This window comes from Silurus aristotelis (genome assembly GCF_946808225.1).
Source record: "Silurus aristotelis genome assembly, chromosome: 2".
NCBI lineage: Eukaryota > Metazoa > Chordata > Actinopteri > Siluriformes > Siluridae > Silurus > Silurus aristotelis.
In genome coordinates, this window is record NC_139575.1 from 29,427,550 (window position 1) to 29,450,563 (window position 23,014).

The 23,014-nt window shown below is 36.5% G+C and overlaps 2 protein-coding genes across 3 annotated transcripts in view; one reads left to right on the forward strand and one right to left on the reverse strand.

Moving 5' to 3' along the window:
- The window catches only part of ergic3 (ERGIC and golgi 3), a 28,153-nt gene extending 19,922 nt beyond the window's left edge, over positions 1-8,231 (reverse strand). The window contains exons 1-5 of one of the 2 annotated variants that reach the window (XM_083533902.1): positions 8,054-8,231; positions 7,652-7,722; positions 1,261-1,348; positions 328-447; positions 101-194 (exon numbers count right to left, since the gene is read on the reverse strand). In XM_083533902.1, coding sequence (XP_083390028.1) covers positions 101-194; positions 328-447; positions 1,261-1,348; positions 7,652-7,722; positions 8,054-8,141 — 461 coding nt within the window. In that variant the 5' untranslated portion in view covers positions 8,142-8,231. The remainder of the gene's footprint in view (positions 1-100; positions 195-327; positions 448-1,260; positions 1,349-7,651; positions 7,723-8,053) is intronic. The other variant, XM_083533901.1, reaches the window with a different exon arrangement.
- Positions 8,232-9,029: 798 nt separating this feature from the next.
- On the forward strand, positions 9,030-19,488 carry cyc1 (cytochrome c-1). Its single transcript, XM_083534274.1, has 7 exons — positions 9,030-9,187; positions 11,853-12,043; positions 12,237-12,363; positions 15,253-15,410; positions 18,071-18,231; positions 18,591-18,691; positions 19,233-19,488. Exons 1-7 carry the CDS (start codon positions 9,107-9,109, stop codon positions 19,335-19,337), a joined length of 924 nt encoding a protein of 307 aa, XP_083390400.1. The 5' UTR covers positions 9,030-9,106; the 3' UTR covers positions 19,338-19,488.
- Positions 19,489-23,014: the final 3,526 nt, after the last annotated feature.

Consider the following 23,014-nt stretch of genomic DNA (forward strand, 5'->3'; position numbering starts at 1 on the left):
TTGCAGACAAGTCTGGCAACAATTCTATACAATAACAGCTATAACAATGGACAAATACATACACAAACAGGCCCCAGCTCAGATAGGTAAAAATACTCACTTCAAAGTATCTGTTTCTGCTCCATAGCAACTTTCGCAGCGATCTGGATCCAGCTTACTAGGGTCAAATATCTCACCCTCAACTTTGCCCAAATCTGCAAAGAATCAGAGTATCAGAGAGCCTTGCTTATTGTATTACATCCATTTCAGTTGGAGGTATTTGAAAATCTATGTACATCAAGTATATATTTAAATATTAATTTCATTAATCAAATGGATTATACAAACCATGCTTTTCTGCTTCACTGCTGACCGATTTGCCATCCTTGTCCAGTCTTAGCTTGAAGAGGTTGTGCTCCACATCCAGTTGCTGGTCTCCTGCTACATCCATGGCATCAATGCTCAAATCTGAGAAACATGAATGACAGGAACAGTTAAAACTTATATGTAAAAGTGGATGATAAGTCCATAGCCACATTTTACATCTGATATAATATATGTATACAATAGGGACCCTGAATAGTTGAAGATTTAATACTTCGATAAGAGGAACCTGATTCGACTAAAACTCACAGTCGAATCTTTGCAGAGGTGTCATGAAACAAGGACGATGCTATTTTGGCTATATGGGGTGCTCAATGTTCTATTTCACATAAAACTACTGGTTTCCTCCCAATAAGTTAATATACAGCCTACTCTGATAATACTATAAATAAACGTGAAAAGAAAGAAGCTTTTAAAAATATTTTTAGTGTGTGTGAACAAATCCAAGAACCCCTGTGACAGATTTAAGTTTCCCTTTCAATGATCTGTGACTGACACAGGAGCATCTTGGTTGCAAAGATTTTAATATTTAACAAAGTCTGGTATATTCTGTAAATTTATATTAATTTAATAAATTAATTCTGTAAATTAATTTTGAATGGATTAACTTCAAGTTTAACTTAATAAAAAGGCATTGTCAGTTTTGTCTATCACTTTACAGGCAGTTTTGTTCGCTTTTTCTGTGTGCTGCGTATAAAAGAAAATAAATTCTCTGCCTGTAATCCCCCACCCAACACACACACACACAAACACATGCACACACACGATTGGATTGGCCGTCGACTATAGGCAAGACTTGGCGATTCTGATTACACTATGTAAATCCTTAGTCACCTTAGTAAATAGAGCCATGCCAACAATGGCAAGGTTTCTCAGTGGAAGGGAAAATTTACTTACAAGCACATGGCATATGGGGAAATGTGACATCAATGTTGATCTTTAGCTTGTCTCCTCTTGAAGTGTCCACAAAGAGTTCAGGATAGACCTGTAATCAAAGACGTTGCCTAAAAATATTATCTTTATGTTATATGTAGCTGTCATCACAATAGCATGGTCAGTGTTGTGCTGTGTATCCAATTACAGGCAATGTAACTAACATTAACTTTAGCAAGTGCTAAACAAAATTAGGTTGTTTTCACAGTTCACTGCTTAACACCCCAGTGGTCTCAGAGTGGTGTTTTCATATGTATCAATTTATTTTTAATGAACCATACTCAGTTCTGTTATAATAGCCCTGAAAGTAAATCAGCTGCACACGACCTCAGTGATCCTCAGGAATACTTTTTTCTCCAAGTATTTTATCATTGATGTGTTCTCAGTTCCCTATTCAGACCACAACCTTAGTGTAATAGCTATAAGTTGCTTTACACTGTGCATGCAAGTATGAATATTAACTGTAATACCTTGATGCATACTCTACAGCATGTGTGTATACTGCAGTGAAGCACATGCTGTAGAGTATGCAAATGAAGCCTGGCACTAAACAACACATTTTTACACTTTTTGTATTTGATAATAGTTTAATTCATATCAAATGAGTTAAACTATTATCAAATACAAAAAGTGTAAAAATGTGTTGTTTAGTGCCAGGCTTCATTTGAGCATGGTTAACAGATTACTGACATGAACTAACACTCAAATAACACTTGCCAAATTCTGCTTCTTAATTCAAGGCTTTTATTTATTTTGTAGAAGGAAGGGTATTTTACAACCTCTATATAAGTATGAGTATGCTTTCTGTACTGTATTGTACTGATCACTAAGCTCAGTGACCTGGGTATCTGCACCTCCACTTGCAGATGGATTCTGGACTTTCTCACCAACAGACCTCAATCTGTCAGGTTGGGCAACCAGGTATCCTCAACCCTCATTCTAAACATTGGCATCCCGCAGGGCTGTGTTCTGAGCCCACTACTCAACTGCCTGTTCACCCACGATTCTGCTCCTCTGTATAACTCCAACATCTTTATCGAGTATGCAGATAACACCACGTGGTTGGCCAGATCGACATCAACGATGAATCGGCCTACAGGGAAGAGATCCCTAATCTGACAGCATGGTGTGCCAACAACAACCTGACCCTCAACGCCACAAAGACCAAAGAGCTCATTGTGGACTTTCGGAAATCCAACAGCAGGAGACATCTACCAGTCAACATCAATGGAACTGAGGTAGAGCAAGTCTCCAGCTTTAAGTTCCTGGGAGTTCACATATCTGAGGATCTGTCATGGCAGAAGAACACTTCAGCCCTGGTTAAAAAAGCACAACAGTGCCTGTACTTCTTGAGAAGTCTTGAGAAATCTCATCGGTCCCTAGAGATTTTAACGAGTTTCTACAGCTGCATCATTGAGAGCATCCTGACCAACTCCATCACTGTATGGTACGGAGGCTCCACTGTGTGTGAACGCAAAGCCCTGCAAAGGGTGGTTAAAACTGCCCAACACATCACTGTCACCCAACTACCTGCCCTTGAACACCTTCACCACAGCAGATGTCTGTGCAGAGCTCACAACATTATCAAGGACTCTTCACATCCCAGTCATAAACTGTTTAACCTCCTTCCATCAAGAAGGAGATACAGGAACTTACGCACCAGAACCAGCAGGTTCAGGGACAGCTTGTTTCCATCCACCATCACACTACTGAACTCTACACTACACCACTAGATCACTGTAAAACAAAACAAAAACACTGTATATAACCTCTGTACTATACATGTACATATTTTTTTTTCTCTCATTACATCTCCACTATTTTTATCTATGTATCTTTATATCCCTACTGTACATTCTGCCCAACATTTCATTCGTTTGTGTATATAACCTGTAATTATTTTATTTATTTATATATATATATATATATATATATATATATATATATATATATATATATATATATATATATATATATATATATATATATATATATACACATATACACATACATACATACATACATACACACATATATATATATATATATACACATATATACACACACATATACATATATACACACATATATATATACACATACACATTATTATTTATATATATATATATATATATATATATATATATATATATATATATATATATATATATATATATATATATATATATATACACACACATATATATATACACACACATATATACACACACATATACATATATACACACATATATATACACATACACATTATTATTTATATATATATATATATATATATATATATATATATATATATATATATAATGAGGAAAATAAGTATTTTACCACCCTGCTATTTTGCTCCCATTTAGAAATCATGGAGGGGTCTGAAATTTTCATCGTAGGTGCATGTCCACTGTGAGAGACATAATCTATTAAAAAAAATCCAGAAATCACAATGTATGTTTTTTTAACTATTTATTTGTATGATACAGCTGCAAATAAGTATTTGAACACCTGAGAAAGTCAATGTTAATATTTGGTACAGAAGCCTTTGTTTGCAATTACAGAGGTCAAACGTTTCCTGTAGTTTTTCACCAGGTTTGCACACACTGCAGGGGGGATTTTGGCCCACTCCTCCACACAGATCTTCTCTAGATCAGTCAGGAGTTTGAGCTCCCTCCAAAGATTCTCTATTAGGTTTAGGTCTGGAGACTGGCTAGGCCACGCCAGAACCTTGATATGCTTCTTACAGAGCCACTCCTTGGTTATCCTGGCTGTGTGCTTCGGGTCATTGTCATGTTTCAAGACCCAGCCTCGACCCATCTTCAATGCTCTAACTGAGGGAAGGAGGTTTGTTTCCCAAAATCTTGCAATACATGGCCCCGGTCATCCTCTCCTTAATTCAGTGCAGTCGCCCTGTCCCATGTGCAGAAAAACACCCCCAAAGCATGATGCTACCACCCCCATGCTTCACAGTAGGGATGGTGTTCTTGGGATGTACTCATCATTCTTCCTCCAAACACGTTTAGTGGAATTATGACCCAAAAGTTCTATTTTGGTCTCATCTGACCACATGACTTTCTCCCATGACTCCTCTGGATCATCCAAATGGTCATTGGCAAACTTAAGACGTGCCTGGACATGTGCTGGTTTAAGCAGGGGAACCTTCCGTGCCATGCATGATTTCAAACCATAACGTCTTAGTGTATTACCATCAGTAACCTTGGAAACGGTGGTCCCAGCTCTTTTCAGGTCATTGACCAGCTCCCCCCGTGTAGTTCTGGGCTGATTTCTCACCTTTCTTAGGATCATTGAGACCCCACGAGGTGAGATCTTGCATGGAGCCCCAGTCCGAGGGAGATTGACAGTCATGTTTAGCTTCTTCCATTTTCTAATGATTGCTCCAACAGTGGACCTTTTTTCACCAAGCTGCTTGGCAATTTCCCTGTAGCCCTTTCCAGCCTTGTGGAGGTGTACAATTTTGTCTCGTGTCTTTGGACAGCTCTTTGGTCTTGGCCATGTTAGTAGTTGGATTCTTACTGATTGTATGGGGTGGACAGGTGTCTTTATGCAGCTAACGACCTCAAACAGGTGCATCAAATTTAGGATAATAAAATGAAATAAAACATTTTAAAGGCAGACTAACAGGTCTTTGAGGGTCAGAATTCTAGCTGATAGACAGGTGTTCAAATACTTATTTGCAGCAGTATCATACAAATAAATAGTTTAAAAATCATATATTGTGATTTCTGGATTTTTTTTTTTAGATAATGTCTCTCACAGTGGACATGCACCTACGATGACAATTTCAGACCCCTCCATGATTTCTAAGTGGGAGAACTTGCAAAATAGCAGGGTGTTCAAATACTTATTTTCCTCACTGTATATATATATATATATATATATATATATATATATATATATATATATATATATATATATATATATATATATATATATATACATACACACATACACACACACACACAGTAATTTCCTGACTATAAAGCGTACCCAAATAAAAGCCGCATACACTGAATTTTACAAAGATTTTTATTTTGAACATAAATAAGCCACACCTGTCTATAAGCCACAGGTGTCTACACTGAAACTAATGAACTTTACACAGGCTTTAACGAAAGACACTAAATGCAATATGTTGCGCTTCTATTAGGAGCATATTTTGGGAATAGCGTGTCACTGCGTGTGTGTGCGCGCGTGTGAGACTGAGGAATATGGCCTTATTATTTTCTGATGCTCATTCCTACGTTTCTTTGACTAACCCGTAACACTGTTGCCAAGAAAAATAAAAAAGCACGAGTTTTGGAAACCTGTCTGTGCTTATATGATTTCTGTTGCAACTGTAGTTACCGAGCTATCCCATGACCCAGACTCAACGCGCTACAACAGCTTGTATCTAAACAGTAGCCGACCAAGTAAGTCATTGTTCACTGTCTTCCTCCTTTCTTTTAAAACTACAGTGGTACCTTGACCTACGAGTGCATTAATGTACGAGTTTTCCGAGGTACGAGCGGTCACTCTGTCGATTTTTTTGCTTTGTTACGCGAGCAAAAAATTTAGGTACGAGCTCAAGACGCCGCTGCTAGATGGCGAAGCGAAGCCAGAAAGCGAAGATTGTGACGAAAATTAAGATAAGCAAAGAAGAAAAAGTACAAATTTTAAAGTTTAGGGATACGTAGCGTAGAGGAGTAATAGTAAAAAACGAGTTTTCCCTCCGCCTCTGCTTATTGCCTCTACCCCCCCTCCACACACACACACACACACACACACAGACAGCGTTTTCGTTAGCTCAAGTCGTCTCATCTCCAAGGAAAATACACTAAATAAAACCTTATCATATCTTTACATACTCTTTTTTATTATGTTTTTTTTACAAGATTTGTTATTTAGAAATGTATTTTCCAATTTAATAACATGAAACATAAAAACAGGGTGTCATTTTGAGGGTTGGAACGGATTAATGCCATTTTAAGAATTTTCAATATGGAAAACTGATTTGATGTGCAAGCAAATTGAGATACAAGCTCGTCCACGGAACGAATTAAACTCGTAGGTCAAGGTACCACTGTATTTCTCTGGGGAGTTTATCTTTTGTCATCGTCATGCGCCACCGGTGGAAGGTTTTTCTCCCGAAGCCATGCAGCTCGGAACACAGGTGAAGTGCGTTTTTTCGTTTTTGTTCGGAAATTTCAATGGTCTAATGTTATGTCGCTCAGTTTTTTGGCTTGAAGTTTGTGAAACCGGGAAAAACCCAGGAAAAAAAGTAGCGGCTTATAGTCCGAAAAATACGGTAAAGTTGTGAGGGGGTTAGAAGGGTTTAGACAACAGATTTTTCAGGTATGCACACCTAATTGAACATAAGTTTCTACACCAGAGCTATCAACAGAACTGTTTTCCCAACACACTGGTCTTTAAAATGGTCCAGCTGCTGGCTCCACTTTACACATAGTGGTGCCGAACCTGCTTCAGAATCATGTAACATGTATACAATTAGGCCTTGAATGTGCAATACCATGCCTGAATGTATAATAACAGATAAACTCTCTCCAGAAACCACTAATAATCTGTTACTTTCTTTAAAGCTTTATTTTATTTATAACATCTCTATAGACATTTAATGAGAGGTACATAAGAAAATATGGTGTAAGCACCATATTTTTTCTAGGGGTTTTTTGTTGTTCAAGTGGTGCATAGAAAATATTTAAATTGCAGAATTGTTACTAAATTCATAAAAGGGTGATTTAAAAAAATGTGGTGGCCTCTGACTCTCTCTCTCTATTTCTTTCAATTTACGTGTACATTTATTTGTTAAAGATATGTAATAGAAAGAGCAAAACAAAAAAGAACCACTAATTCCACCACTGCAGCATTAATAAGAAAGTACAGGTAGGTACCGTTATTTCTGAGAGGGTCATGTATACGTTATAAAAATCCAAATCAATTTGCAGACTACAGTTAAAAGTATATATAAAACATAAATACACACACACACACACACACACACACACACACACACACACACACACACACACACACACACACACACAGTGTGCATTGTCTTGCAGTCCTGTCTCTTACCAGAATTGATTACACGTGAGTGTTGCATTGGGTATACGCTTTAGGGTGTTCTAATACTAATAATAGGGTACTGTTATAATAACACTAGTAAATCAGATGAAATTGACTTAACAAAACCTGTAAATTGCAGTAAGTTCTTTTTCACGTTCATTTGAACAGGTCTTTGTAAGGTTTAATTATAGATAAATAGTAATAAACACCTTTCGCCTAGTTGAACTATTCATCCAAATCTCGTGCTATTTTCTGAACTCACCTCTTTGGTAAGATAATACTGCAACTCCGAGACAAACAGGATGAGCATAATAAGCCCACTGACGATCGTTACTGTCAAATAAACAAAAAAAACCCAAATAAAAAACGTTAACAGGCATTTTGAAAACTGTGTATGCTAATTGTAAACAGGTTTCACTTTATTAAAGCTTGCAAAGAATGCTTCACCCAGATTTTTTTAAATCTCCGGAGAGATGTATAGTTTAGAGTAGTTAGTTCGGTACGGTGTGTCAAGGTTCATTTCTGAACATCGAAACTAGATGTTCTAATAGAATGATAAATTATCAGTTTAGACAAACAATAACGCTACTTAGCTAGCTACAATCAAGCGGTTTAAAAGGTTGCGATGTCTGATTCTGCAGAGTTTGCCTGCAGTTTCACTCACCCGTGGCTCCACCACACGTTTTGATTCTAAAATCTTCTAGAGTCTTTGGATAGGCATCAAATTGTTTAAGTTTATTTAATGCATCCATCTTCCCTTACACTCCTACAGCAGTGACGTTTCCGCCTTGGGTAGTTCAACTGGTTCTCTTCCGGTGTTAGGCGGAATTGTGTTTATACAGTTGTGCGCCTGCAGATGGCACTGTTTTTTACAATTTGTAAAAAATAATAATTCATTCAGTCAGTCAGTCAGTCAGTCAGTAATTAAGTACTTAGATGTGTCAATCTTATTTCTGAAAAAAAGAAGTACCTCGAAAAGGCTACGGAACAGAAGTGTTTTAACTTTCAAATGTATTGTATTAAACTGAGGCTATCAGCTGTTCAGTGATGGAGACTTTCAGTTTAAATGTCCACAAATAATAATAATAAAATAAAAATCAGTAAACTCATTGACATCGGAAAGGCTTCCATGCAACAGTAAGTGATTTTCAGAAAAGTAAACCTCCAATCATAATTTAAGCATCTGTATGAATTAGTAGGTTCGTAGAGTATAAGGACTCAGGATCATTGTTATTTCAGAAATAATTTATAAATCAAAGAGTGCAAGCAAGAACTGTCTGAACAAACGGTCACTGACATATGCACTTTAATAAACATCCTCGTAAACTATAATGATTCGAATAAATGTCTGTGTGCGTGAAGGTTTTATCATGAGAAACCTCGGGAGGTCTTGGGGCAAAGCTTTGTGTACAAAGGTTGACTTGAGGCTAGGGTAATGATCTTAAAACAATAAAATCATAGTTCGAGCCACAGATTAAACTGTTAGAGACATTTCCCAGACAAATATTACCTAATGCATTTTTAATTCATGTTTTTATTCGAGAAGTAACTTTTGAAAGAAAGCCGATTTCATCACAGGAAATAAAACTAATCTATAGATATTTGTATTAAATGTATTTTATTTCCAGTAGGTGGCGAACATTCTCTAAGTCATTGATTGCTGTATGAAGAGAAGAAGAAGAAGAGGACAGCGGAAGTCTCTCTGAAAGGGAAGAACATGGCGGCTCTCCGGATGGTTGTGTTGTCCGGGTGTGGTAAGACCTTCCTTACCGCACCAAAAAGGTTGCCCATGCCTCGGGTATGATGAAGAGATTTCTTAATATAAGATCCTTAATTATATTCTATAATATTTCTAGTATGACGACTATAAAATACATGCTGTCTTCATGTGCACCTAAGCTAGATACTGCATTGTAAGCTATTCTAAGCAAGGTCACAGTGCCATTTGAATGAGGAGGTTTGTTCACTTGGCTAATACTGATATTTAAGACAAAATATATTTTACCTAACCCGAATGGTCAATTATTAAGTGATGGCTCGAGTTTTTGGTTTGGCGTGAGCCTTTTTAACAGCTTAAACTGGATGGTAATTGTGGTATATCATTTGCCTGCACAATTTCTTAAATTGTATTTTTAATACAACACAACCTCAATTGCCGTGTACTTCTTGTGTTATCAGAAACCTTGACGTCAAATGATCTTTTTAAGTGTCTTTTATAGTGCAGCCTTTATATCTTCGCAGCCCTAACGCATATTACGGTGAATTAAAAAAAAAAAATATATATATATATATATATATATATATATATATATATATATATATATATAATATATTTTATACCATTTCCTACTTTTAAAATACTCAACTTTTCTGACTGTAATGGAACTCATTTTTATTTGGGCAGCATAAATTCAGTTTATCTCAAGTGTTTAAATACAGTGACCTTAGGTTTGTAATACAAGCTTCAGGTACTGTTGATGTAACTCACCAGATCTTGTGCTTCACATTTACAGAATAATTTACAGTTCATAATTCACATATACAAATTTGACATTATGGATCACACCTGTTACTTAAATTAGTGTTTATCATCAGCTTTTTGTAAACAAGCTTGAGATAATTGATTCATGTTAATCGAATGTGCCAAATAATAAAGAAATCATTCAGTTAAAACCCTTCTTCACATTTACCCATTAATGATGCCAAAGAAAATGTATTTTTATTTGTCCTCATAGGAATTGTTGTCCTATGTTTGCTTTAAAAAGTATTTGAAATCGCAGATTTTCTGCCTCATTAAGCCAACCAACTACACCTTTTTAAACTGCTCTTGTGTGGCATCACTGTGCAGCAGAACTAAAGAGGAAAGCGCATGTTGGCAAACCTGAGATTACAATTGCTCACAATTTGCTATTGTTTGCTGTGATTGGCAGCTGAGAGAGAATATGGCCAGTTTTGTTCTTTAAACTCTTAGTTTGAAGGGCTGTATCATTGTCTGGAGCCATACCTGTGAGTTCTTTACAGTGGGTAATGTTTTGGGGCCCCTGTTCAGAGTTTTAATGAGAAGAATATTTAATGTCTCAAAATGATTTCCAGAATTTATGTTGTGATAGCAAAGATTTTTAATACAATAACAAAGATGATACAATTTAAGTGATGGGAGAAATTGAAATTAATTATTTGACACAGATGTACTGAAAATTGTTTTTAGATTTAATTTCATGAATGCTATGAAACCGTTTACATTTTACATGTGACATCTCAACCAGAGGAAAAGTGCTATTATTCTGATGAAATTTTACTTAAGTAAAATTACCATTCAGAATATCTACTATTGTTGAAGTGGGTTTGTATGATGTTGCTTTTGCTTAGTGCTTAGTCAGTGTATTACTTGCAGTAGACAGCAATCTCCTGTTTGAAGGAGCAGTAGAACAGTGACAAAAAAAAAATGTATCCTCCAAAAAAGAGGCCTTGTTGCTGTGTTGTCTCTTTGCTTAGCTCTCTGGTTCTGTCTTTGCATTGAAGTCATGGACTGAAAAATAAGCATGAACCAAAATAAAATAAAAAAAACACTTTTAAAGATGTGTAGTATTAAACTGAACTATAAAGTCAAAGTTATCAGAATTGCAAACAAAATAATTTTTTTGTGCTTAATTTACATTTATTTATTTATTTTTTGTAAAACTTTGTTTCTGTTTTTACATTAAAATGTACATTTGCAAATGCATTTGCATTTATGTTTACAAGTTTTCCAAAAAATTTGTAGAGTCTCATGTAAATCAGGGGGAGTCATCTTTGGCTCCATCAGTATCCATGTTGTCGGCCTGAAGTTTGAAGCTGTTGGTGTACGAATGTGTCGCCACTGGCTCGCTCAATAGGGGCAAACTTGCACTTCTAAAGAACATTATTCATTTTTATCACCACATTATCTGTGTAAAGCTGCTTTGAGACAATGTTCATTGTTAAAAGCGCTATACAAATAAAAATGAATTTAATTATGAACGAGGCTCCTTTGCTTCATCTATCTTGTTACGTCTCCTTCAGAGCTGATTGTTAGACAGGGAAAGGAGGCTTAGTTTGATACCATGTAAATCTATCGATTGTAAACTTTGACTTTCAATGTGTAAAGCTTTCTGGCACCACAAAGGGGGTGATGCTGCCTGATTGGCTTAAAAAAAATGGTAGAATTGTGAGAAATAAAGTCCAAACTTTTTTTTAATGTGTGGTGGAAATGGGCTTCCATATGAATAATTTTCTCGCCCCTCGCTGTTTTCTCCTTGTTCTTCGCGTTTCAGTTTAGCAGGTGGTGCGTCAGTAATAATGCTCTGTGGCGAAGCATTGTGTAGCTAATGGGCTAAACGAAGCATTGTGGCAAATTATTTGAATTTTTGTATTTTAATTACTCAAGTTACTCAAGGAATCTTTTCAGCCATAAAGGATACTAATGTATGTGGCATGTCTTCTAGGTCAACATGTCCTTTGCCAGTTTGCCAAAGGGGAAAAAGATGGCCCTTACTACACTGGGAGTGTTAGCTACAGGAGGGACAGGACTAGCTCTGCTGCTCCATCAGTCAGTCAGGGCATCTGAATTGGAGCTGCATCCTCCCAGTTACCCCTGGAGCCATAATGGTTTACTGTCTGCTCTTGATCACAACAGGTATTAAATGCCTTAGCGTAAACTAAGCATATTCCTAAAAAAAATGGCTGCTAGGATAAATGCCTAATTTATTTTAAACATCAAATATTAGACGTGCTACACAAATAAATGTGAATTGATTATAAAAAAGAATCATACATAATGTAAAACTAATTGTTGGAAGTTTAATGTTTGATTTTCTTTCTATGTGTAGTATTCGTCGTGGGTATCAAGTCTACAAGCAGGTGTGTTCAGCTTGCCACAGTATGGAGTATCTGGCTTTCCGTAACTTGGTGGCAGTTTCTCACACAGAGGAAGAGGCTAAAGCATTAGCTGAGGAGGTACCACTGTTCACTTATTCACAATATTTTTTTGAGGTAACACCTGTGCACTACTTACCAGTTGCAATATTAAACAATAGGGTGAAATTTGGATTGTGTTGCCAACTTTGACAATTGTCTTTGACCGTTTAATGGCCTTAATTACTTTTGGTTTTAAGTTTGGGAACATTTGGCCATATTTGCTTTTTGAATTTTCCAAATTCATATGTATCCCGTTATAATTAACCTCCACTCTTTTTGAAAGGCTTTCCACTAGAATTTGGAATGTGAAAGAACATGGCATCTCATTCAGTAAAAGGGCATCTAAGATGTCAAGTCAGGAGACTCAGTGGCATCTCAATTCATCCCATGTTTAGTGGAGTAGATTTCAGGGAATTGTGTGAACCTCTGGCATTCTACCACTTCATTAAGAGTGCATTGACATATAGAGCAAGACTTGGCTCGCTATATTAATTCCTGGATATTCATAATGCTACAGCATGCAAAGACATACTATAGAATTGTGTGCCTCCCACTTTGTTACAACCTTTTTTGTGTTTTGTGTGCAATGGTCAGTTGTCCACAAACTTAGTTTTAATTAGTGTTTTATGACCTGGTTTAGCTCTCGTGCAAAAAGGGTAACAAGCACATGATCAGACCACTTTTTGATTTAAATAGAAAACAGGTTTATAGTTATTTGCAAAGCTGAGCCCCGCTGCAAAACCCAGTAAAAACAAACAAACAAAAAAAACAGATCCTTAGGTCACGTATATGCCAATAAGCATGCCTGTGTTCTTTGTTTCGCCATTGTGTCCACCCAATCTTAACATGGTAACCAGCATGCCTGAGAGACTTTCACAACTACGACAAAAAAACCTTTTTGTATTTGACATTTGTTACCTTACTTGGTTAATGTCTAATGGGGATATTGAGTTTGAGTTAAATTTCTAGGCTGCTAAAACAGATCGCTATAGTAGTGTTAATTCATAAAAAAATTTTTACCACAGCAAAAGTTTTTATATATATATATATATATATATAATATATACACACACACACACAGTGAGGAAAATAAGTATTTGAACACCCTGCTATTTTGCTATTAAGTTCTCCCACTTAGAAATCACGAGGGGCCTAAAATTGTCATCGTAGGTGCATGTCCATTGTGAGAGACATAATCTAAAAAAAAAAAATTCCAGAAATCACAATATATGATTTTTAAACTATTTATTTGTATGATACAGCTGCAAATAAGTATTTGAACACCTGTCTATTAGCTAGAATTCTGACCCTCAAAGACCTGTTAGTCTGCCTTTAAAATGTCCACCTCCACTACATTTATTATCCTAAATTAGATGCACCTGTTTGAGGTCGTTAGCTGCATAAAGACACCTGTCCACCCCATACAATCAGTAAGAATCTACTGCTACTACTACTAACATGGCCAAGACCAAAGAGCTGTCCAAAGACACTAGAGACAAAATTGTACACCTCCACAGGGCTGGAAAGGGCTACGGGGAAATTGCCAAGCAGCTTGGTGAAAAAAGGTCCACTGTTGGAGCAATCATTAGAAAATGGAAGAAGCTAAACATGACTGTCAATCTCCCTCGGACTGGGGCTCCATGCAAGATCTCACCTCGTGGGGTCTCAATGATCCTAAGGAAGGTGAGAAATCAGCCCAGAACTACATGGGAGGAGCTGGTCAATGACCTGAAAAGAGCTGGGACCACCGTTTCCAACGTTACTGTTGGTAATACAGTAAGACGTCATGGTTTGAAATCATGCATGGCACGGTAGGTTCCCCTGCTTAAACCAGCACATGTCCAGGCACATCTTAAGTTTGCCAATGACCATTTGGATGATCCAGAGGAGTCATGGGAGAAAGTCATGTGGTCAGATGAGACCAAAATAGAATTTTTGGGTCATAATTCCACTAATCGTGTTTGGAGGAAGAAGATTGATGAGTACCATCCCAAGAACACCATCCCTACTGTGAAGCATGGGGGTGGTAGCATCATGCTTTGGGGGTGGTAGCATCATGCTTTGGGGGTGGTAGCATCATGCTTTGGGGGTGGTAGCATCATGCTTTGGGGGTGGTAGCATCATGCTTTGGGGGTGGTAGCATCATGCTTTGGGGGTGGTAGCATCATGCTTTGGGGGTGTTTTTCTGCACATGTGACAGGGCGACTGCACTGTATTAAGGAGAGGATGACCGGGGCCATGTATTGCGAGATTTTGAGGGGAACTTCCCTCAGTTAGAGCATTGAAGATGGGTCGAGGCTGGGTCTTCCAACATGACAATGACCCGAAGCACACAGCCAGGATAACCAAGGAGTGGCTCTGTAAGAAGCATATCAAGGTTCTGGCGTGGCCTAGCCAGTCTCCAGACCTAAACCCAATAGAAAATCTTTGGAGGGAGCTCAAACTCCGTGTTTCTCAGTGACAGGCCAGAAACCTGACTGATCTAGAGAAGATCTGTGTGGAGGAGTGGGCCAAAATCACTCTGCAGTGTGTGCAAACCTGGTGAAAAACTACAGGAAACGTGTGACCTCTGTAATTGCAAACAAAGGCTACTGTACCAAATATTAACATTAACTTTCTCAGGTGTTCAAATACTTATTTGCAGCTGTATCATACAAATAAATAGTTACAAAATCATATATTGTGATTTCTGGATTTATTTATTTTTTTTTAGATTATGTCTCTCACAGTGGAAATGCACCTACGATGACAATTTCAGACCCCTCCATTGATTTCTAAGTGGGAGAACTTGCAAAATAGCAGGGTGTTCAAATACTTATTTTCCTCACTGTAATTTTTATGTATGTATGCAAATATAAATATAAAATGACCAGTTTTTTTTGCCAGGCAGATACCATATGTTAACACGATTGCTTAAATCCCTTGCAGATTGAAGTTCTCGATGGACCTGATGAGACGGGAGAAATGTTTACCCGGCCTGGTAAACTTTCTGATTATTTTCCCAAACCATACAACAGCCCAGAAGCTGCTCGTGCTGCCAACAACGGCGCTCTGCCCCCTGACCTCAGTTACATTGTTAATGCAAGGTAAAAAATGTCTATTTGTACCAACGGACATGCTATAACCATATGGTTTGAATATGACTTTCCACAAAACATAATTACAAAATACCCTAAACTAATTGTGCCTCTGCAGAATAACACGCATACCTAAATTAGACTTGATCAAAACACTAGGTTACAGTAGTTTGTCAAAATTGGGCCAGTAATTAAGTACTGATTGCGATTATTTGTTTAGATTTTGGCAACTGATTGACAAGAAAAAAAAGAAAGCAGCCTTCAAGGAAAATCTGAAGAAATTTATCTACAATATGGTTTCATCTATATGAGCAGTTCACATGCTCCCTTAACACATTCCAATTAGCTAATGAGTCAATGAAGCCCTTCAAAGTTGCTTCAGTATCTTAAGACTAATCATTAAAAAGTCAACATTTAAAAGACAAGCCCCTCACAAACACCCTGTCGGAACTCGGAACAACCCCACCAGCCAGTCTGTGAGAGTGATTTTAAAATGCAACTGGTCCTTGTTGACCTCTGTCTTAGCAGGTCTAGAAATGGCAGTTTATTTGTGAAGTATTTGAACTTGTGACCTTATTAATAGACATGGAAAAAATGGTTCAGCTAGTGAGAGAGAGATTTTTTCAGACCCAGTACTTTTGAGACAATTTTAAAGAACACCACTTGCATTATACAGTCTTCTAAATTAGATTTAAAAAAGGCTATTACAGCCATTAGACTGAATGATAGTCAATTATAATGTACCTATGGAAAACAGTCAGATTATACAAAAATGTAGAGCTGCAACAACTAATCAATAATAATCAATACCATAAACTCGTCAACGAATGCGAATTATTGAACTGCTCAAGTTATGGTCTTAGCGTAACAGCAAGATAACACAGCAGCTTGTGAAATGGTGTAGAGTACAGGGTCAATCGGCAGCAGGAACAAGTGTGTCATCCAAGCCATGGGAGCATTTCATATTAAACGCATCAAAGAACTTATGCAGTTATGCAAAAGCGGGACCTGTGTGGGATTATGGATGGAATTATTACAGTGATGCTCTGATGTCGCGGATGAAGGCGAAACATCAGCACGGTAAGCAAAAACTGTATAATCCTCATCATGTAAAATTTTATGAAGTGCTACTGTGTAAACTGTTTGTTTATTAACTTCGGGAAAGTCGCACTGGATCTGTTCTGTCGTGACTTACAAGCATCGGCTTGCCCAATCACCTCGTTCGCGTTATAGTGATGGATTTAAATAAAACGGTGCGAACAAACACTAAATCTGAAAGCAGCAAATAACAGCAGTAGTAAATTATTACATTTTTAGTCACAGTTGTGGTTTTTAACGAATGATGCGTTTTTTTTCTTCCTTTATTGAATCAAGCCTGTTAGCTTGCTGCGTTTCTTTATTCCATTCTCTTTTTATAGCATTTGTCTTTCCATTTGTCTAGCATTTTAACTTTCTATTTTCAAACGTAATTTACTGCGGCATTACTACGTTCAAATGCTAATCAGTGTTTGTATATTTAATTTATGCATATCATTAAATTATTATGCAAAATTAAATGTATTATATATTCTAGATGCTTTTCTTCACAACTGAACAAAATGTCTGTTTTTTTTAAACAAAAATTGTCAAATTAATAATGTATTATGTTTTATATAGATTTTTTTTTTAAGCATAGTTGTCAACTTGCCATCTGCAAAATACAATACAATGTTGATTTACACAAATTGCTTCACCTTGCATACTCAAATGCTGTTTTTTGTCTTTTTTACAGAAAGAAACAACTCAGCATTGGATTTGTTGGAAGGAGAAATCCCCCATGCACTTCTCAACAAACATAAGCTTTAAAATGTCTAAATTAAAGATGGTTGAACTGACTGGTTTTTAAAAGTACACTTTTATACATGACTACCTTAAATTATAATATTGTATACATATTATAGTATAAAATCTCGTTTTTAAAAATATATATAGTTTTTATCCGATTAATCAAAATAATCGTTAGTTGCAGCCCTACATCATTTAATAATTTTGTCCCAGTTGGTTATCATACTTGAATAAATTATACAAAAATCTAAGAAAATATACAATCTTAAACATTTGCATTGTGTATGAAACCAAATCTTTTAATAAAAAAAGTTTAGTTTATTTGTGCTTTTTTTTTTTTTTTTTTATAATCACATCATTGTCATGAGTTAACTCGTGATCAATTGTATCTTGACCACACATTTATCTGTTCTGGATGTACCTTGAATTAATAATTGCATAAAATTAATACTCTAATTAACATGGACAAGTATGGGTGCTTTATGCAAATGTAGGTTTATTATAAGTGAAAACTATAAGTAAATTGTTTTTACAATTATTTTGATGGTTTTTACTGTTTTTATTATAATTGACAAAGCAGATATACCTGCAAATGCTCTGTATCCTGCCATGTTATCACATTTGGTTTTATCATTCTTAGCAAACATGTTATATTCTGTTCTTTTGCCGTACCTGTTTGAATCAATAAAATACATCTCTGTCTGTAATTCTTATATGACTTGACTTTAAGGAGTAGGCTGGTGTATGGATAACTATTTAAAAAAAAAAGCTAGCTGAGAGCATTTTTTTTTTTTTTTATGTAAATATTGAAAAAAATTTTTTGTCTCTTCTTTTCTCTTTTGCAGGCATGGAGGTGAAGACTACATTTTTTCTCTCCTTACTGGTTACTGTGAGCCTCCAGCAGGTGTGTCTTTAAGAGAGGGTCTTTACTACAACCCTTACTTCCCTGGCCAGGCGATTGGAATGGCACCACCAATTTATAATGAGGTGCTTGAATATGAAGATGGTGAGTAATAATGGTGAATGTTTTCCAAAAATAAACTAATTAGCGTTTACAGATTTTAATGGATACACATTTATAAACTGTTTATAGTGGATAGTTTGATATGTAAAAAAATTATAAAATCTTTAATAAATTTAATAATTCACAGATTTTCAAGATCTGTTATTTTAAATTATTTTCACATTTAATGCCATTTATATTTGAATCATTGATGCTGCATTAGAAAAAGCCTGCCTTTTGTTGTAATAAATAGTGCGCACAGTGCAGTGAAATGATTGGTCATAGTCAATAGAAAGACCTTAGGGGGTCATTTCTGCACATAATGTTTATTTAATTAAAAATGATGATCTCTTGTTTCACAGGTACCCCAGCAACAATGAGTCAGGTGGCTAAAGATGTGTGTACTTTCCTTAGATGGGCTGCTGAGCCAGAGCATGACCAGCGCAAGCGCATGGGACTAAAGGTTTTATTCTGCATTAGTTTTATAATGCTATTATGCTATTTATCACTTGGATTGTTTTCGATACAAAAATGTTTGTGAATTTTATTCATCTTTATATTTGTTGGGTTATTTGAGTAATTTGAATTAGGGCTGGAATTGTATGGGAAGTTAGTTATAATGACCACAAAACCCAATGTCCAGTTTTCTAATAGAACACTCTAATTAATTTTTCCATGTAAGAGTATTCCCTTACCCAGGGGTTATTTGTTAAACTGCAGAGAATATCTATTGGGTAATGCATTTTTTAAGAATTTACTTCATACTAGTGTTCCTTTTCATCTATTTCAAGTGATCGGTAAAAAAAATAAAATAAATATATATATATATATATATATATATATATATATGCGCTTGTTGTTCATTTAATATATTAGGAAAAACATTCTGGTTTTCTTTATGCACATAACTTTTGTTAGACAAAGTGTAGATTGTTTGGATAGTTATTTTTGTGTCTGGTTTATAATTTGTGTAATTCTTTTGTTTGTTTTTCTTTCCTTTCTAGCTGCTAATGGGTTCAGCTATCCTCATCCCTCTTGTCTACTACTTGAAGAGACACAAATGGTCCGTGCTAAAGAGCAGGAAGATTGCCTATAGGCCTCCCAAATAAAGTTGTCAGCAGGCTTGAGCTCCCGTTATCACAGTTGATACACACTTGTCAGACTTTTCAGCATGAACAGATTGTCCTAATCTGTTGCCAGTTTGTCAACTTGTGTTCCAAATTACCTGCTGACCTAAAAAAAAAAAATAGGCACCAACTACAGCTGCATTTTGTTTTACTGTATAAATATAAATTATCTAAACAAAAAAAATAACCTTTGTTTGAGGTTAACTTTTTTGCTTTTGTATCAAATTTTTATTTATTTTACGTTGAAGATCTCATTTCTTCCAGCTAAACTATATTCACAAGAGAAGCAATTCTCTTCTAAGAACACACTAGAGAGTCTTTACAATTACCAATCAAACAGAGGAAAAAGCATACGATATGAAATGTTGACATTTTCATTGTTTATTATGGCACTATTGGGAAATTTTTTTTTTTTTTCAGGGGAAGTGTTGTATGGAATTTAAAATATTTGTAAGATTACCCACAGCTCCAGTAACTATTTCAACAGGCAGGATAAATAGTTAAAATCCAATTCATGTTTTATTTGAAACTTTCACATTCATACAGAGTATAACATGTAATTAAATGTTTTTCACGACGGCCCAACATGTAAACATGAATAACTAGTAGTACAACATAAAAGATTAAAAAGAATAAAGTAACATAAGTATAAATAAAATAAGTATAAAAATATAGTCTAACTATATAGTTTGAAAAATAAGAATTATTTATATATAGATACACATACACACTCATAAATTAAACAAAGGGATGGATATGTCTGACAAATTTTGACATTAGTACAGATGAAAGTGTCTGTGTGCTGGTATAAAAAAATAGTGTGTATAGTGACACTGTGCTGTGCCAGTCCAGAGTTAAAGTGACATGTCAGTGCAAATAATTCAAAAGATTGTGCAGCGAAGGAGAGTGAGAATGAGAGAGGTCCTAGTTCTAGGTGCTAGATATTTCCTGGGTTAAACTCCGAATGGCCTGCGGTTAGAAGCTCCTCTTCATTCTCTGTATTTGCTTCCGTGGATCAGAAGCAAAAGTCAGAACTAGCGTGTCTGCATCCTAAACGGAAGCAGATCGATATATTCATTCCTGACCTTTTTAGAAATAGATGATGGAAAAACGCTGATTATAACGTCAATATAAAATAAAATTAAACATTAAAAAAGAGAGGCTGCCTGGTTGTGGTGCCGCTATATACAGGAACAGATGGTATATTGTAACTTTGGCACGCGATTTCATATCTGGTCGTCGCTGGTTGTCATGTTTATGGCAGGTGTCGGAAAACATTTGGTATGTTGGAGGGCTAGTGTGAACACTCCTTAAAAGTTTAAAGGTCACACTTTGCTTTTCGTTCCCACTGAATTCTATTTAATGCATCCAGATGGTGGAGACTGGAAACCGAAGATCTGGGCAAAGAGGTTGCGCCGTTCTAGATAGCATCTAGATAAGAGTCTCGCATGCTGAAGGTCTAGTCTAGTGTGACATAACTCTGAAATTAAAAAAGTTTCAGATATATGTAATAATGTTAACATTTCTGTTTAGCTACATGGCTCTATGTTAGTGCACATTCAGACACCATTAATCTGACGACTTCTTCTCTCGGCTGCTCCCATTAGGGGTCGCCACATCAGATAATCTGACTAAAAACTACTGTCCTCTATATCTGCCTCTTTAACACCAATTACCTGCATGCATGGCCGCAGGAAGTGGGGGTGCTGCAGCACCCCCTATTGGCGAGAGAGATTTTTTAAATATGTAGGCCTATTAAAAATATTTTGCACAATTTATAAATTCCTTATGAATATTTTAGGAAATGATTTTGACACACGTAGGCTATTAAGTGTATTTTGGATTTTAATTTAATTATTTAGATTATTTTAATTATATTGATTTTTCAAGTTCATTTGTAAAGCGCCTTTCACACGTGCGGGTGATTTTAGTTTGGCTTTCTCTGGCAGCGCGCAAACATAGCCTAAATGCCTTGCCCTTGTGGAAGATAAAATTAGCTCTTTGTACCTTTTACAACAACATGAAGATATCAGAAAAAGAGATCGGTGGTCTCTTCCCTGCTCGTGTTCCACATCCCTCTCAAAGCGCAGAGCGGTAGGCTATAACGCGTCTTTGTGTGGAAATATAAAACTGTTTTTTTTTTTTTTAATGGATTCAACTTTATTATATTATGTAAGTTACCAGTATTTACTGATATTTATTTCAATGCTTTACAGGCTTTAGTGTGTTGTTTCGTTGGGGTTTTTTTTATTATTATTTCAAAACAACCCCCCAACCACCGCAACACCGCCGGTATTTGGTCCACTACCACCGCGGTGGTGTAAAAAAAAAAAAAAAAAAAGAAGTGCCATCGTCACAGCCCTATGTTATTTTTTTTATGTATTCTAAATAGGCCCATAGGCTCATAGGTTTTTTATGTCAAAAAAAATAAAATAAAAACATTTACAGCACCCCCTGTTCAAAATTACTTCCAGCGGCCCTGCCTGCATGTCTTCCCTCACCACATACATAAACCTCGTCTTTGGCCTTCATCTTTTCCTAGTTCCTAGTGGCTCCATCCTCAGCAGTCTCCTACCGATATACCCCATGTCCCTCCTCTGCACATGTCCAAACCATCTCAATCTCGCCTCCCTCACCTTGTCTCCAAAACGTCTTATATGCACTGTCCCTCTAATAAACTCTATTCTAATTTTGTCCATCCTCATCACTCGAAACGAAAACCTCAACATATTTAGCATACACCGCTAATACTACAAATCCCAGAATGCTTTGTTAGTGCGCGGACGCGTCAGTCGAGACCGCTGAAAAACTCCGCGTACTCAGCGCTGAATTTACCCGGCGATTTACCGACTTTGAATCCCAGAAATGCAGATTTGATCTGCTCAGTAATCCGTTTGTGGTTGACGTGGAAAGCGCAGCAACCAACCTGGAGCTGATTGAACTCCAGTGTAGAGACCCGCTCAAGTCAAAGTACGACTCTGTGTGTGCTGCACAGTTTCGATGTTTCCTCCCCGACACACTGCACAACTCCGTGTCCAAGCTGCTCACACGCTCTCTATGATCACCAGCACATATCTGTGTGTAACTGTTCTCTTTGATGAAGATGAACAAAACACCACTCAGGAGTCTCACTGATGAACATCTTCACTCAATCCTGAGGATTTCCTCAGCTCAGAGCCTAAACCCAGACATGATGCACTTGTATCTAAGAAGAGATGCAGTAATCTGACTTCAACCAATCAGAGTAAATCAGAGTGTAGCAAACTGATCTTGAATGAATTTTGTCTTTATGCACTTTTTCTACTCCAAGGCATGAACTGTTAATGGTTGAATGATTGGGTTTTTTTTTTTTATTTAAAGGAAATTATTTTTGGTTGTTTTGTTGTTTTTCAATTTTTTAATAAATATTGAGTTTGCCCCGCGACTTCGTCCCAGTTTTTAATTTTAGCCCACTGTGAATTTGAGTTTGACACCTCTGCTCTAAACCATACAACATCGCAGGTCCCACCACAGTCCTATAAACCAGGGGTTTTCAACTGGTTCTGTGCCAGGGACCACCATTCTGACGCCTCACTTGACCACAGTACGAGGAGCTAATCATTTGTGTTCCTGTGATCTTCGGTGCTTTGCGAGTAATTGCATTTTATTCTGTAACAAAA

Excerpts from the sequence above, each read along its gene's own strand:
- cyc1 (XM_083534274.1), top strand. The coding sequence starts at position 9,107 with ATGGCGGCTCTCCGGATGGTTGTGTTGTCCGGGTGTGGTAAGACCTTC. Across the intron at positions 12,044-12,236 it reads TCTGCTCTTGATCACAACAG|TATTCGTCGTGGGTATCAAG; the intron begins GTATTAAATGCC and ends TTCTATGTGTAG. Across the intron at positions 15,411-18,070 it reads AGTTACATTGTTAATGCAAG|GCATGGAGGTGAAGACTACA; the intron begins GTAAAAAATGTC and ends TCTCTTTTGCAG.